The 16,519-nt window shown below is 36.0% G+C and overlaps 2 protein-coding genes across 9 annotated transcripts; one reads left to right on the forward strand and one right to left on the reverse strand.

Annotated features, from left to right (window-relative positions):
* Positions 1–1,016: 1,016 nt before the first annotated feature.
* On the reverse strand, positions 1,017–7,279 carry LOC113668480 (protein FAM219A). The gene is made up of 7 exons (XM_027184376.2): positions 6,994–7,279; positions 6,728–6,794; positions 6,263–6,326; positions 6,028–6,108; positions 5,495–5,561; positions 4,720–4,763; positions 1,017–2,612 (listed from the first exon to the last, which is right to left on the reverse strand). Exons 1-7 carry the CDS (start codon positions 7,051–7,053, stop codon positions 2,501–2,503), a joined length of 495 nt encoding a protein of 164 aa, XP_027040177.1. The 5' UTR covers positions 7,054–7,279; the 3' UTR covers positions 1,017–2,500.
* On the forward strand, positions 7,240–13,440 carry LOC149046795 (uncharacterized). 8 transcript variants are annotated; one of them, XR_016185824.1, is made up of 6 exons: positions 7,492–7,764; positions 10,617–10,749; positions 10,834–11,007; positions 11,737–11,875; positions 12,353–12,421; positions 12,853–13,440. XR_016185824.1 is itself a non-coding variant. In XM_089203768.1 (5 exons), the coding sequence occupies exons 2-5, from the start codon at positions 10,999–11,001 to the stop codon at positions 12,870–12,872; spliced, it is 237 nt and encodes a 78-aa protein (XP_089059894.1). In that variant the 5' UTR covers positions 7,244–7,764; positions 10,834–10,998; the 3' UTR covers positions 12,873–13,440. The 8 variants fall into 7 exon arrangements, 2 of the variants coding, with proteins under 2 accessions (XP_089059895.1, XP_089059894.1); XR_016185827.1 differs by lacking the exon at positions 10,617–10,749 and having other exon boundaries at positions 7,244–7,764; XR_016185825.1 differs by lacking the exon at positions 12,353–12,421 and having other exon boundaries at positions 7,472–7,764.
* The last annotated feature ends 3,079 nt before the right edge of the window (positions 13,441–16,519 follow it).

Consider the following 16,519-nt stretch of genomic DNA (forward strand, 5'->3'; position numbering starts at 1 on the left):
GAAGCTCCTTGCCAGTGTTTTGCCATACTTTTGAACCTTGCTTAGGGCAGTTTTGTTGGAAGCTTACTCCTGATCATTGGAAGATGTTGCTTTGGCCATGAATTTTGAAAGGAGTCAATCTTAATCTTTCCTGAACAACAACATTGATGTGATGTGGTTATCATAGGTGACATTGAAGCAAGATTACATTTCTTTTTCAAATTTAGAAGATCAGTGCGGAGACCAGGAAAGCATTTGTACTCTTTGCATTTCTTGCTAATATTGACTAGACATTGTACTCTGGAAACTTTCTCTTATAACTATTGTATTTTTACTCTACATGGTGGACAATGTTTTCATTTTTAGAGCAAACTAATCTAGGTTGAGTTAATATAATGAGAAAATCAAATTTAAATCAGCATTATTTGTTAATCCATGAATAAAGCTGAAAGCATTTTTGGCCTTAAGATGACATCTTTCAGTTGGGCATACTTCCAAGTGCTCCCAGCAGGACATCTTACCCATCAGGAGTTTAACTGTAGACCCTCTGATTAGTAGTATGGATGCCCTTTGGACCTGTAGCAGAAAATTCAAATGGTTTGACTACTGTGGAATTCCACTGATTTCAGAAAAGCAATTTAACCTATACCCTTTATGGTTTATTTGTGGGAGTAATTGACCTGGCACAGAAAATTCAAAATTTAACTGTATCAAAAGAATTGTTTAGCCCAAAATGTGCCCAACCTGTTTAGAGAAAACATTATTTGAAGTAGTGCATAGCAGAAGATGTCAGTGAGCCTCTCCAATAGCTCAATGTTCTTCATGAGTTCAACATTCTGGACTTTGAAAAAAAACCTCACCACAGAGCATAAATCATCAATTTGTCCCTTTTTTGGATTCATTTGGGTAGTTTGGATGCGAATCTATCAAGATAGAAGACAACCAAGGTATTATGACAGCCCAATGATCTGTGGTGAAATAAATCAAATTTCCACAGTTTACCTGATCAAGGTTAGTGAAATATTTTTTTAGCCAAGTTACAGACTATAATTACTATTTATTTCTTGTTTAAGCCTGTTACAAATAACTTTTTAAACTATATTGTATCATTTAAATTGGCTTCCATAACCAGATTACTAAATGATCCAGTTAATTGCAATGGGCAAGCTAAATTGATTGAGTAATTATTAAATTTGTAAGATGGGAACACAGCTTATGTCACTCACCAAAGCTAGTTGCAGTTCTGCACACAGTAACAGCTGAATTAATTTCTTGAATTTGAAACTAAAGTTGCCAGTAGATGACTTTAAGTACATTCTTCTGTTTTTCTTTTTCTCCTATTGCTTTTATCACCATTACTATTTGGTAAAAAGTCTCAAGTAAACTCATGAAAATAAATCATTTCTTTTTAAAAACAACAGACAACCCCACATGAGAAATGTTTGCCTTTCCTTGGAAAATGTTTCCTAAAAGAGAACTCTACCTAGGATTCCTTATTTGCCATTGTAATAAAATGCATTCTAAAACTGAATGGTTGCTCTATTTTTATATTTTTTGCAATCTGAATATTTTAATTAAATAACTTGAATATATGCTACTGGGAAGTAGGAGGTACATTATAAATCAGTAAAATGTTGTGAAGGTACATGATTGAGTCATGCTGATTAAAATTATTCTTACTTTCAGCAGTAAGTTCATTACCAAGAACATATGAATTTTGTTAATTTAAAACTCCATATTTCACATACAAATAAATAGGTGCTTCATCCTGTTTCAAGTATGATTATTTCCTTACACATAAAATTTTTCATACCCTTGACAATAAATGTCCTTGATGACAAATGTAATTAGATTAGCAATAAAATACAAGGGAATCATTACTGTATGAAACCTTAAATAACACTGAATGGTGTAGAAAAAAAATTTGGGAAACAAAACTACTATTGTAGCAAATATAGGGTTATCTTGCAAACATTGATAAGTTTCCATTTGCATATTCAGACTAAGAGAATTTAACTTTAAAAAATCACTTGGGAAAACAAACATTTAGTTTGGAAAGGGAGAACATGTCAATTATTGTTGACCATTTAGTTACAATCTGCTAGAATCACAAAACAAAACAAAAACAAGGGTGAAAGTAACACTTAACAATTACTTAATAAATGACAACTTACAATATTTGAATGCCAAGGCCTAACATGTAATGGTTATATTTAGAATGCTGTACAACGCATATTTGGAAAATGCTATTAAGAGCTTTGAGATAAGCTGTTCCACCTCAGTGTTAACTTAAGGTTCTCATTTTATTGATAAGTATGATAGGACAGACTAACAACACAGAGACTTGCATTAAATGTGAATCTATAAGAAAGAATGATTCTATATGAATCTCTTGGATGAAGTTAGATAAACAGTGACCCACTTCATGTAAATTCCAAGAAAATTATTGCAGGCTTTTCATTTAACATCTGAATTTTTCATATGTTTAAAAACGATTTGGTCCTATGAAAGACGTCACTACTCAAGAAATCGTGCAGCCCTGCCATGTGACTGCTCCACAACACTGACATCTGTCATCAACTGGTCGTGGTGGTATAAGATCTAAGTCCTCTTCATCTGATATTTCATCAAGTCTTAGAGGCAATGACAGGAATTCACTTATGTCAGTGGGTTATTTAAAATTAATCAACAGAGGCTCTCTTTTACAAAAATATTTGCCAGGCTATTATAAAAATCCCTCACACTTCATGTAATTTATCACAACACTCTGCTGCCCTTTCAAGATTGAGTTTTTCAGGAAGTTCAATTTTCTCATACAAAAACTGAAAAGGGAGGAGACAGAAAATTTTTATTATTAGGATTATTGGTTAACATCACTAGCCCAAGGGTCACTCACTGATAACTTCTATTTTAATTATTTGAATTTTATTCACTGCCATTGACAACACTCCTTTTCAGGACCACTATCACCCAGATGATTACAATACACTATCAACTAAGCCCTCGGTTGTATGTTGTGAACACAGACAATGGAGATCAGGGCCTTTGAGCACACTACAAACTAGCTACCATAGCTGCTTAAAATGTAGTTCAGTTATCTTGTGCCTGACTTCTTTTTATCACCCAAATAACCAATGACAGTGAAACAACAAGAAATGTTTCTTTTTTTTCCAGCATCCTGAGTTTTTAAGGAAACATTCCTACACAAAGAAAACCTCAAAAGCCCATTTAAGGGTAACACTGCATGCACCAAGTGGTGAACAAACAGTATCCAGTCAAGTCAGCAATGGTTCAACTCGCCAACGCCAACTTGCCAACATCTAAAATCGGGTAGAGATGTCGGCGAGTTTGTCTTCAATCCAGTACAACTTATTAGAAGTTAAACATATAGAAAAGTAAAAGCAAGGTAAACATCACCAATGACCAAAAAAGCTTTAGATGCAAATGAGTTATTGTGTCACAACAACACTGTAAAGACTCATCATGTCAATCGGTCAGATTTAAAAAAAAAAACCTGGCTTTCTAGACAAAATATTTGGTTTAAAAAACAATTCTTTTTATTTCCAACAAAGTCCATAAGGATCTCAAAAACATCGCCAATGACCAAAACAGCTTTATACATGAATGAGTTATTGTGTCACAACCAGCATCATTCTAGATTCACGCTTTGGTAGCTCACTAATGAAGGTGTTTATGTTTGGTCCATCTTAATACCGGGCTATGCTGGTGAACGGCCATAAAAATACGATAAGTATCTAACCAGAAGCTGACCATCACCCAAAGAAGGGCTGATGGGCAATTGCAAAGTAAGTTGTTTGGATTTTGGGAGAAACATGAGAATTGTGAAAAAAAAGCAGCCTGATTATTGAAATCGATGTCTAGATTAAACAGACCATCAAGAGCAGAATTATTGCATGATATACCTAGCTTTCACATGTTCACTTGATCTTTATAATATATCAAATTATTTCATAAATCAAACATTCTCGATGATGAATAAATCATTCTTTAAAGTTAAGAAATCATGTGGATTCGCATGGTCACTATGGTTGTCACACAGTTATTGTGACAACAACACTGTAAAGACTCACCATGTCAATCGGTCAGATTTTTTTAAAGAAAACTTGGCTTTCTAGACAAGATCTTTAGTAATAAACAATTCTTTTTATTTCCAACAAAGTTTATGAGGATCTCAAGGCGAGTAAAGCAAGGCAAACATTGCCAATGACCAAAAAAGCTTTGGACGCGAACAAGTTATTGTGTGACAACAACACTGTAAAGACTCATCATGTCAATTGGTCAGATTTTTTAAAAATACTTAGCTTTCTAGATAAGATCTTTAGTAAAAACAATTCTTAATATTTCCAACAAAGTTTATAAGGATCTCAAGGTGAATAAAGCAGGGGGCACATCGCCAATGACCAAAAAAGCTTTAGGGGCAAACGAGTTACAACTCATTTGCACCTGAAGCTTTTATAGTCATTGGTAATGTTTACCTTGCTTTATTCACCATGAGATCTATATAAACTTTGTTGGAAGAAAAAAAATGTTTTTTTACCAAAGATCTTTTACTTTTCTATATGTTTAACTTCTAATAAGTTGTACTGGATTGAAGACCAACTTGCCAATGTCTCTACTTGATTTTATACGTCTGCAAGTTGGCATTGGTGATTGACAGTAATTCAAGCAAACGACACTCATTAACCATTTGTAAAAATGTTTGAAAATGGTGAAACCAACCTGTAACCATCCTTTAGTAATTGTTGGGTACAATCTGAAAGATTCTAAAGCAAACAAGCAATCCTCAGCATAAAAAACAACTATTCATCAAAGTGGGTGAGGCTAGTAATGGATATTTACTAAGCTGCGAGGTAAATATCCACCTCTCGCCACATCCCTTTTGGTGAACAGTTGTTTCAGATTATACTAAAACAGTTATTTTTTTAATTGCTGATAAAAAATTGATATATTGTATTATCCAAAGGCAATCAACTGGCATTAGCCACATTTCAGATTTATTTTATGTAGAAGAGAACGGTTTTCTATCATATGATTGTCTTTTCCAAAAATTTAAAATTTAAAACTCAGCCTCACATAGTATTATTCCTACTATTCCTCCTTCCTAAAAAAAAAATAAAAAAAAAAATGCAAAGTTCTACATGAAAAACTCCTCTCTTTGGGAAATTTATACTTTCCCACAGAGGACAATTACTGGTATGTAAAAAGTGACCAGCACAACTGCTGAAAATCTCATACATCACCTATAGCCTAACGTCTATTTAAAATTCTACCAGCTCTAATACAGACCCTTCCTTCCCCCTTTTCATAAATTTCACATAGGAATTTATGGCAGAATTCAAGCAAACTTAGATTTGAGATTCCCCCATGTGTGCCTTTCTAACTGCTTGTTGAGTGTTAATTATGGAATTATGGGTTGTTACTGCCATTACACTTGCTGACTTGGCAAGCATTTTAAATCATTTCAGAGCAATATCTACTTGAAGAAAAATCCTACCTTAGAGTTTTGGGTCACAGATACATTTGGTGCCTTACTATATTGAGTCATAGTTATTTCTTCATCACTGTCAAGGGAAAAATAGAATTGATTCAAACAGCTTGATGTAAATGTACAAATGAAAAATTCTACAATGCACAAACTTGTACTATTAAAGTCAAAGACTACCTGGTCCAGTTATTGAGAGATACATAATCAAGGAGATTTCCTGACTTAACCTCAATAGCTTTACCTAACCTCACTTCAACTGGTGGATAAGACTCTTGTTCCATTGTTAGAGGGGATTTGAACATTGCATCATATGTAGGCTACAGTGTGATATGCTACCAAACCAAAGAACTCGATTTGCAACTCTTTTAGTGAAAACGATATTTTGTAATGAAATGATTATAATAAAACCTCTACAGAAGCCACTTAGGGGACCAAAGTGAGGATTCTGTTGCAGAAAGTTGGCTATAACTAAAAACATGATATCTGGGACAACTACTCACTTTTCACTTTCACATTTTGAAGTATTCAAATTTTTGTCTAACCTGTCAGATTCTGCTTGGAATAATGGTCTTTCATCAGACTTCATATTATTCTTTAAAGAACCATTTTTTAGCAAGGGTTTCCTGAGATGACAAAATGCATACTTCAATTTAGTGTTAGGGTATGATCATCATTATTCATATTATATTTGTCAATTTTTTATTTATTTATTTAGTTCTTGTTTTAAGTTTTCCAGGAAATAGAATAATAAAATACTATTTAGTGAAACTGTATTACCCATTTTTTAGGAGCGTCCCATTAGAACCATTTAGTGCCTTACGTGACTTTTGAAGCTGTTCTTCTGTAAAGGATAAACAGTTTATTAACGTCATGAAAAAAAAAAGTTTAAGAATTAGACAGCGTCTACATGTTCATTGTACATGTATGTGAAAGGAAGGCGAGAAGCCACTAACAGCTAAAATGTATTTCAGAAGGGGCATCATTTGAATATTTCAATGGGTAGATGCAACTTCAATCTCATCTTATCACTTAACCAACAGGTGAGAGAGGAAAGCTAAACAAAGGAAAACCAAGTAGGACTAACCAAATGGGAAAGAAATAAACAAGCTAAATAGAGAGGTGTGAATAGTTGATAGGAAACATAGGGTACCTCTACATTCACAAAGGCAACAGGCGATAAATTATCATTGCTGTGAGGATCCTGTGTGCTTATCAGTCAATATTCCACGAGATACTTCTTACCTAGCCTTTTCTGTAGTGGCGATGGCTTTATAAGTCTTGACAGCCGAACATCTTCCTTTGTTATGACCTGAACATAATGTAAATTGATACTTTAGTAAAAATTAACGATTCGCAGTGATAAGAGAAACATTAAGTCAACTCTCCCTGGTCACAAGATCAAATGATAACAAAGGACAAAGTACACAGTCCAGCTCAGTTCGAGAACCAGTACGAAAGTGTCGCGAGTAGCGTGCGTAAGCTGTTGAACAGCTGTGATTTCCATTTACCTTGGAATCTTTTTCGTCCTCTTCCAATGATAAAGACTCTCCGTAACCTTCTTTGGACATTTAAATAATACTTCACGATTAAATTCGAGTCATATTCGTTGAATAATATCACAATCCTGCCCACACCGGAAACTCTTCTTTCATCTTACTTGAAAGACATTATGGGATTAATATCGAGCCCAGAGTCTTTTCGTCTCACTGTCACCTCGTGCCCAGGGTTTTTCGATCATAGCGGCCAGTTTTGAGCAACATGATCTCGAGACCGAAATTACGATTATCGTTATTTCTAAATTGGCACCAAATTTATGGATATAGTAATTTCGTGGCACTCTTTACCAATGCTCTTTGATAATCCGCATGTAAGCGGTTAATTATGAGCGAATGTTGGCACACCCGATTCGCTCGTAATTAACCGCTTATATGCGGATTTAATTAGTATCAAATTAACGCATACAAGCGGTCAAAGTAGGGCCTATTTACCTATCGTGAACCTGTGACGTATGGGATTAAATATTAGCGCCCTGCTCAGCACGTTTCGCTGACCCCATTCCTTGGTCTTTATATCCCTGCACAACGTGGATCATTAGGTTATTGCGCGTCTGACCTTTTTACTTTACAATGGAAAGGCAGTCCCGATTAGTTTATTCTGAAGAACAAAAGGAAGTGCTGACCACGTTTTTCAACGAGGGAATGACTTCCACCAAGATAGCGATGTGCGACAAAATTCGTGCATGTGCCACAAGAGTCGGCATTTCGGAAGACCAAGTGAAGGTAGTTTAAGCTCTCACGGCCTTGATTAACATTCATTTTATCCCAGGCAGCAGGATAACTAATTTCCTGTACTAAATTTCATGTATGTATGTTGTTAAGAGTTTCAGGCCATTTGAAGTTAGTGTAATTTAATTTTTGTGATCTTTTGACCTATTCTGTTACAAACCACGTTGATTTAATTGCGATCTGAGGACATCTTTCGAGCATTTTTCTAATTTTATTACACACAGGCTTTATATGAAGTTACAGTGTAAGGTTTTCGCCGGCCAGTTTATTCCTAATTCTGCGTTGTCCATAGCTATAGCCTTTCACAAATGATGTGAAAGCCGTTTGATGTCGGAAGAAATTAAATGAAGCATGTGTTGTACTTTCTCTCCATCTAAATAGAAATAACATGGAACGACGAGAAACCACAAAAACGATCTTAAACCACCTAAAAGCATTTTAAACTACCTGAAACCACCTAAAAACAGACAAACCATCTTAAACCACGTAAAACCATCTAAAACTACCTACGATCGACAAAGAGAGTTCTCCGGTTACCGCATTGATAGTTTGCTCCTCTGGAGACCTCTGTAATCAATTTCAATTTTTGGGACCCCTTCACACGTTTCGTACCGCTTTGTTGTACTGAATGAAAGTTCTCTTACTTCACATGAAAATGTAATTAACTGGGTGCCATTGTTAGACATTTGTTGATACATTTGTGCAATTTTGTCCTCTTTGACTCAAGTTGTCAATTGAAAAATGAGATCGACTGTAATTTAGTTTTCCATAAGGAAATTATAGGAACAATGATGGCCTTTGTAACTCCTATTTGTCGAGCACAATGATAGTCTGAATCATTCATCTACAGCTGGCCTCTTAAACCAGCCTACTATCTCCATCTCGAGCTGAGATAATATTTCTTTGATTTTTGGTGGTTTTAGATGGTTGCACTGAGGTAGTTTTTTGGTGGTTGTACTGAGGTGGTTTTAGATGGTTGTACTGAGGTAGTTTTAGGTGGTTGTACTGAGGTGGTTTTTAGATGGTTGTACTAAGGTGGTTTTAGGTAGTTGTACTGAGGTGGTTTTTAGATGGTTGCAATTAGGTAGTTTTAGTTGGTTGTGCAGAGGTGGTTTTAGATGGTTGCACTGAGGTAGTTTTAGATGGTTTAAGATAGTTTGCTTGTAGATTGTTTAAGATGGTTTAGGGCCTGGTTACATAAAGGTGGGGGACCCTTGGTAGTTGAGGTAACCTGCCTACCTGTGGTTGAGAAATAGCCTGTGTTAATGTACAATCTTACAACCTCAGGAACTCTAGCAACCCCAGCAAGATACATTGACCCACCTTGGGATTTTTACAAGGCAAATTACCATCCCTGTAGGGAGACATTCTCCTAACAGGGCACCCTGCCTATCATGTAAACATGATCAAGATAAAGTAAGAGATTATATGGATAGGCAGGTTACCTCACCTAGGTGGAGTCCCCCAACCTTCATGTAAACAGGCCCCTAGGATAGTTTTAAGATGGTTTCAGTTGCTTGTACATGGCTTTAGATGGTTTTAGGTGGTTGTAGATGGTCTGAATCAGTTGTAGACCAGGTTTTAGTTGGTTGTGGATGGTTTGAGTTAGTTGCAGATGGTTTGAGGTGGTTGTAGATGGTTTGAGTTGGTTGTAGATGGCTTAAGTTGATTGTACATGGATACAGATGCTTCCAGATGGTTTCAAATGGTTACAGATCATTCTAGATGTTTTAAGAAGGTTATAAATGGTTCCAGATAGTTTAAGATGGTTCTGAATGGTTTTAGTAGATTCAAGATGGTTGCCAATTTTTTTTACATGGGTCAAATGATTTAAGATGAGTTTATATGGTTTCAAATGGTTTAAGATTACTTTGGATCCTTTTAGTTTGTTTTCAGGTGTACAGATTGGTTTTAGTTTGTGTTAAGGGGGTTTTTGGTCAGGCCATGCTGTAGTATTTCCCTTTCTTTGCACCTTATGTGTTACCTACAGAAGTTTTGTCTTATATATATTAATACAGTAGAACCCAATTGAACTAAGTGTTTTGAATAAGGTACTACATACGAGGATGTTAATGCAGAAGGTCATATTCACAGTTGACTTCTGATAACTTTCAAATGTTATTCGAGCCAGCAACTAGCAAATGAAACAAAAGTCATTGGGGTGCTTTAGATTTACATGTTTTTTATTCATTTGCTATCGCTTTTTTCCCCCTCTCTCTCCCCCTCCCTCTCCTCTCTCTGTGTCTCTCTATCTTTCAATTTGTTTTTATTTGTTATTTTGCATCTTTTTCAGTATTTTAAGATAGACAAAATTGATGTGGTATTTGTACCACACAATATAGATACAAAAAGAAATACTTTTAAAGAGATCTTGAAGAAGCTCAGAACTTTAATTTTATGGGACTGCATGCACAGACCTCTCCTCCCAGACTTTGCAAATTAGAGCATATAATAACAGTTTCCTTTTTTCAATAGCCTTTTTAGCTACTGTACAATGTCATCTAACTGTTTTAAGTCATATTAATGTGATAAAGTAACTGGAAAATATATTTTTCCAATTGAATAAAGAGAGAAAGTTTCTAAAGAACTTGTGGTGCTGCATTTGTGGGGAAATATAGCAAGAAAATTCTGTTTTATTTACTGAGTTGATAATGTGAATTTACTATCATAAAGTGTTTCAAAGTTGACTTTTTGAGTGTCAGACCTAAAGTAGCTGTGACTGCATGTGAGTTGTCAGTGACAGTTAGTTCAAAGTTTTCTTGTTTGTCAAACTGCTAAACCAGTTAGAATTTTACTTTTCTTGGTTTTTTCTTTTAGTGTGAAACATTACTTTTTTTTCTGGTCAGCACTGGATAAACAACCACAATACGAAGTGTAGTAGTGGTTCCAGAGTGCTTGATGGACACAAGAGGACAGAAAAGAAACTAGTGAGGAAACAAAGTGGCTTTAATGCTTTCACAAAGGAGTTTCTCCACAAAGGTAGTCATTCTTGATCTAGCTAAATTTGTGCTTTACATCTTACCTTTTAAGTTGAAAAATGCATCATGTCCTTTTATTCCACAGAACAAACTGGTGGAAGTGCAGAGGTTTTTCGCACCATCGGAGAAAAGTGGAGGAACTTTTCTGACTCAGATAGAGATGCCTACAAAAAGGTGGCAACAGATTTAGGGTCAGCTGTGTCACTACCCTACAGCTGATAAACAAGCCAAGAAGATAATTGGCAACATCATGAAACAGGTCAGCTAGTAATAATCATAGTCATTATCATCATCATTATTACAAACTTACAATGATATTTATCACATTTTGTGATGTGAACTTTGTGGTTTATAAATGACCAAGTTCAACTCACCAAGCTGTATAAAGACTGGATTGACAAGTTCTTGAAATGATATACCCAATACATTTACTGACCTTATGATTTTGTTTAATTTGTAAACTGGTCTTAAATTCTGCTATAATAGCAAACAAGCATTTCGTTTTGAATTTTTCTGTTTGACATTGATTTTAATCGATCAGCATTAATTTATCAGTTTTCTTATTGTTACATTTATATTACTGGTAGATTGACTGTTGTCAAATAAAATTATGATATTTATCTGTGTGGATTGTAATTTAAGATATGCCAAAAATTTTCCCCTTTCTTATAATTTTACAGTTGGTCACCAGGTGTCTCAGCAAGCTCTTAATAAACAATGAAAGTTATTCTTAAACTTACTCATAATTACCTGTTTTAAATATCTTACTTTTTAGGTTTTTTCTTTTCCTTGATTTACACAACTTTCTAAATATGCAAGCTCAGTAATTTTCATGTAATTAAATGTTTGTCACCATGCACTCCCATCATGGGATGCAACTTTAATCCAGCACTAAACAAACTGACATTGCTTAAGTAATGAGTATATATGTTATCACACTTATTTGGTTCTTCTAATTGTTACCAATCCTTATCAATGTTTTACACAGGTTGCAGAACTGGAAACACTTAGTGGTCATGCACTGATGTTATGTGCTTATGATGGTGTTTGTTACCAAGGTTCAGCTGGGATTGGTGACAGCCTTTTAAAAACAAACATCATGGAAACATTTGCAAGTAGATTACACTGTGAGTACTGACTGTAGATATGCATTAATTAGCACTTTACTCTTGATATATACTTTCAGAAGCTCATTCTAATTTTACTTGTAATGTTGAAATCTTTCTGCAAATTTTTGCGCTTGAGAATTTGTGAATTGGATTTTTCCATATATGAGTTGATGAAAAAAAGAAAAACAATTAGTAAAACCAATTACCTGTTAATTCCAATTTGCATTTCATTCCCTCACTCAAAACATAAACAGAACCTCAAAAAAAGGTTATTGAGAGCAGTAGTCCCGGTACTCAATTTCTGTTACTCTAAGTGTACATCTATGTTCTTAAATATCAATATAATCTCAATATATTAAAACAATAAATGAATCCCAATGAAATTCACTACATTGATGCTTAGATCAACAACTTATTATACCAAGCATCTCGTTTCTTAAGAACTTAGAAAAGAAAGCATAATATTTCCAGTGAAAATAGGTCCTTAATTTATAGGTAATTCCCTGGTGGAAAAGCAAGACGTGTCAGTAAAACATCTACAAGAAGTGTTCAACTTCAAATACAGTATGCGTTTTTATAGCATATATTTGCCTTTATCCATGCACGTGCGGATTAAGGTCTTCGAAGATCTAGCTGATGTTCCTCCAAATTATTGAAAAATATATTTGTTTTATCTTTCCACTAAAATGGCCGCATTCAGTTTCAGTTGACCCATGATTGAAAACTACATCTCCATAAACTACTATTTGAAGCATTTAAGGGGTCAATAGCTGTTTTACACTCAGCTTCTGCCTTTTCTTGTGATTTGTTGCAATACGAAAAAAAGTCAGTCTTCTTTCCCAATATAAATGTTATTTCTACTTTTATGTATTGATGTGGTAATTCCCTTTATCTATGGCTATGATTTCTGTATAAGTGTCATATTCAACACAACAAGGAGTGACTTTTAGCCTCGTTTTTTTTTTCCAGTCAATCTCTGTCTTTGTCTTTTGTAGGTGAACTTGTCGGAAACTGAGGAAGTAAAATGCCTTACGCTAAGATACAGCAATTGGGAATTTTATTTAATAACCTTCCCTTGGATTTAAAGAAAGAGATTGGTGTTATTCCGCGTAAACCGTCTCTTTACGGAAGCGGCCAGCGACGAAAGCTGTGGCTCGCCCGTCATGACTGGAGCTTTGGTATTTCTTTGCCTGTACCCTCCATGGATAGTTCCACGACCCCTTCAGCCACCACTCACACATCAACTTCTCCTACGCCCACTCCTTCCCTTGTTAATTCGTCGACCTCCTGTTATAACTGCTATTCACAACCGTAACAATACCAACTCACAACAAACTAACTACTAATTGAACTTACAAAACACCTCAGTCGAAAAGATGAAATTTACACAACATACCATACATTCTTCCTTCACTTTGACACAACCTCATCACACACAAGTTCTTTAAGTGTTTATCAGTCATCTGCAACCAGAGCCACAGTGAGTGTTGACCACTGTACTTCCCGCGCATCCATTGTTCTTGGTACTCCTTCCTAATCTCAACGCAGCACTTCCTCTGCTGCTGGTTTTATCGTTTCCAAAGGTGAGCAAGTTTTTTACCTCTGATTTTGTAAAGTTCAGTGTTAAGCGTGTTTACCACTCAAAGTGACGGGCTTATTACGTGTGAAAAGGAATTAGGAATTTCCATGAAACAAAGTGATCATGCTGGAATGAAAGACTAGTGTACTATTTGGTCTCCTAAGTATTTAACACCAACGTTATTTACTTTGTAACCCTTTTTACGCAGATACTAATTGGAATGCTGTTACCAAGCACGGCCTGAGAAACACGTGTGGTTTTTGTTCTTCCACCACGAACACACATTCATGGGCGCACAGTGAATCCGGGAAACTTTGTGGTTGAATGGTGCATTCTATGACGGAGAATCGATTTTTGTCGGTGGTTTTATGAATGGCCTTTAGAGCCGGCAACCTATTTTCACTCGACTTAGTGAAGTTTACTTCTTCAGGCTGACCTCCCTGTGAAGGCGCCATAACCTTTTGGAACTGTGCACAATAAATTGTAACGTGGTTTTGGCAAATAAATCTCTTAATTTTTATTTTTTGTTTGTGTGTTTGTTTGCTTTTTCTATGTTTATTTGGTTAATTTCTTGGCAATAAAAGGAAAAAGCACTGTCCATCGAGCATGGCATATCCGATGTTTATCGCATAGTTTCCTAACAAGTTTGATGATAAGTTTTCACGCACTCTAAACTGAACTTGCCGGAAACGTACAAACGGGGGGAATTAACTCGGCAGAGACCACTCGGCTAATGAGAACGGAACTCGTCACGATTTCCTGGCACACAGCGATCTACTTCGAGTGAACTTGTAGGGACATCAAGAAAGAGATAGCGTTTGGTTCCACAGAATACTTTTATTCGTAGAGCGCTCTAACATACATACACCATGCTAGAGTAGAAGCTAAAGTAGTAATCATAAAAGCTGCACAAGGTACTTGCTTAAGAACTAACTGGTGAGAGGTGCCATTGAACCAATTTTTCTCGAGAGACCATTAACACTTGTATTTACCTAACAAAAACCAGTAATAAATAACAAGTGCCGACGTGCAGGATCATAATGAAAGCGAGTAACAAGCAAATCTATTGGTCAATTGTCTTGTCAATGCTAGTACTTTACATATCAATCAATGACTCTAGTATCGTAGTCCATCATCCCCTTATGAACTGGTCTGAAAAGTTTCCATTTTTAGGCTTTCTATCGTATCATGGAACAACACTAAAAGTGTCATTTTTTCTTGAAAAGAATAAGGGGGAAACAGTCCCTTCTATTCATTTTCTTTGTATTGTGGTTACTTTGGTGTTATGAAACCAATTAAGACACGAAACGAAGATCGTATGGCCCGGATTTCTTTGGTCTTTAGCGGTTTCATTGGGTAAAACCCCGAATACTGTGGGTGTGTGTGTGTGTGTGTGTGTGTGTGTGTGTGTGTGTGTGTGTGTGTGTGTGTGTGTGTGTGTGTGTGTGTGTGTGTGTATGTTAGCCTTCCCAGGAGGATACACGTAGTATACTTGATATACAGCGTAATACATCAAGAACTGATCCCTGTTATCACTTGTTTCCTATTGGCATGCACCACATTTGTTCTGAGCCGAGTGTTTACGAAGATTTCACCACCTTTCAGAGAATTAAAGACAATTTGCAGCAGACGTGAATTTAGCCAAACCAGAGTTCTCGAGCAATGAAAACTCGGTAACATTGTTATGGTTTTCATGGGATAACGACATTGGGTCCCACTTGGACTTATTTTGGTGATATTGGCGGATTTCCACATCTGTTTTATGATTTTCATGGGAGATTGCGGTTGGTCCGCAGTCAGACCCATTTTGGCAATATTGGTTAGTATCCAAATTTTTCCTATGATTTCCATGGGAAATCGACTTTTAATCGCACTTGTACTCATTTTGGCGACTCGCCCAGTTTCCAGAACTGTCCTATGATTTTCAAGGGCTATTGTTGTTTGTCCTCACTAAGACCCATTTTAGTGATATTGGCGAGTTTCCACATCTGTCCTAAGATTTTGATGAGATGTTCACCTTGAGTCGCACTTGGACCCATTTTGGCGATATTGGCCAGTTTACATAACTTTCTCGTCATTTTTATGGGATATTGGCATTAATCCACACTTGGACTCTCTTTGGCGATATTGGCGAATTTCCTCACCTTCGTATGATTTTCATGAGATATCGCTGCCGATCCTCGCTGAGACCTATTTTAGCGATATTGGCGAGTTTACACATCTGTTTTATGGTTTTGATGAGATATTGAGTCGCACTTGAACCCATTTTGGCAATATGAACCGGTTTCCACAAGTTGGCTATGAGTTTCACAGAATATCGATATTAACCTGCACTTATACCCATTTCGGCGATATTAGCGAATTTTGCCATCTTTTCTCTGATTTTCATCGAATATTGACGTTCATCCGCACTTAGATCCATTTTGACGTCTCACACACGTTTCACAGAATATCGATATTAACCTGCACTTATACCCATTTCGGCGATATTAGCGAATTTTGCCATCTTTTCTCTGATTTTCATCGAATATTGACGTTCATCCGCACTTAGATCCATTTTGACGTCATTGGCGTATTTTCAACTTTTGTCTTATGATTTTCATGGGAGATTGCCGTTGGTCCGCACTTAGACCCATTTTGGAAAAATTTGGTCAGTTTCCAGATTTTTCTTATGATTTCAATGATATCGATATCAATGATATCGACATTGACTTGCACTTGGACTCATCTTGGCGATACTACCAGTTTCCAGAACTCTGTTATGATTTTCATGGGATATTGCTGTTGATCAGCACTAAGACCCATTGGCGATATTGGCGAGTTTCCGCATCTGTCTTGTGATTTTCATGGGAGATTGCTGTTGGTCCGCACATAAACTCATTTTGGAAATTTAGTCAGTTTCCAAATTTTTCCTATGATTTCCATGGGATATCGACATTGAATCGCACTTGGACTCATTTTGGCGATACTAGTCATTTTCCATAACTCTTCTATGATTTTCATGGGATATTGCTGTTGATCCGCGCCTAGACCCATTTAAGTGATATTGGCCAGTTTCCACATCTGTCTGATATTTTCATGGG

This window comes from Pocillopora damicornis, chromosome 4 (assembly GCF_964200805.1).
Source record: "Pocillopora damicornis chromosome 4, jaPocDami1.2, whole genome shotgun sequence".
Classification (NCBI taxonomy): domain Eukaryota; kingdom Metazoa; phylum Cnidaria; class Anthozoa; order Scleractinia; family Pocilloporidae; genus Pocillopora; species Pocillopora damicornis.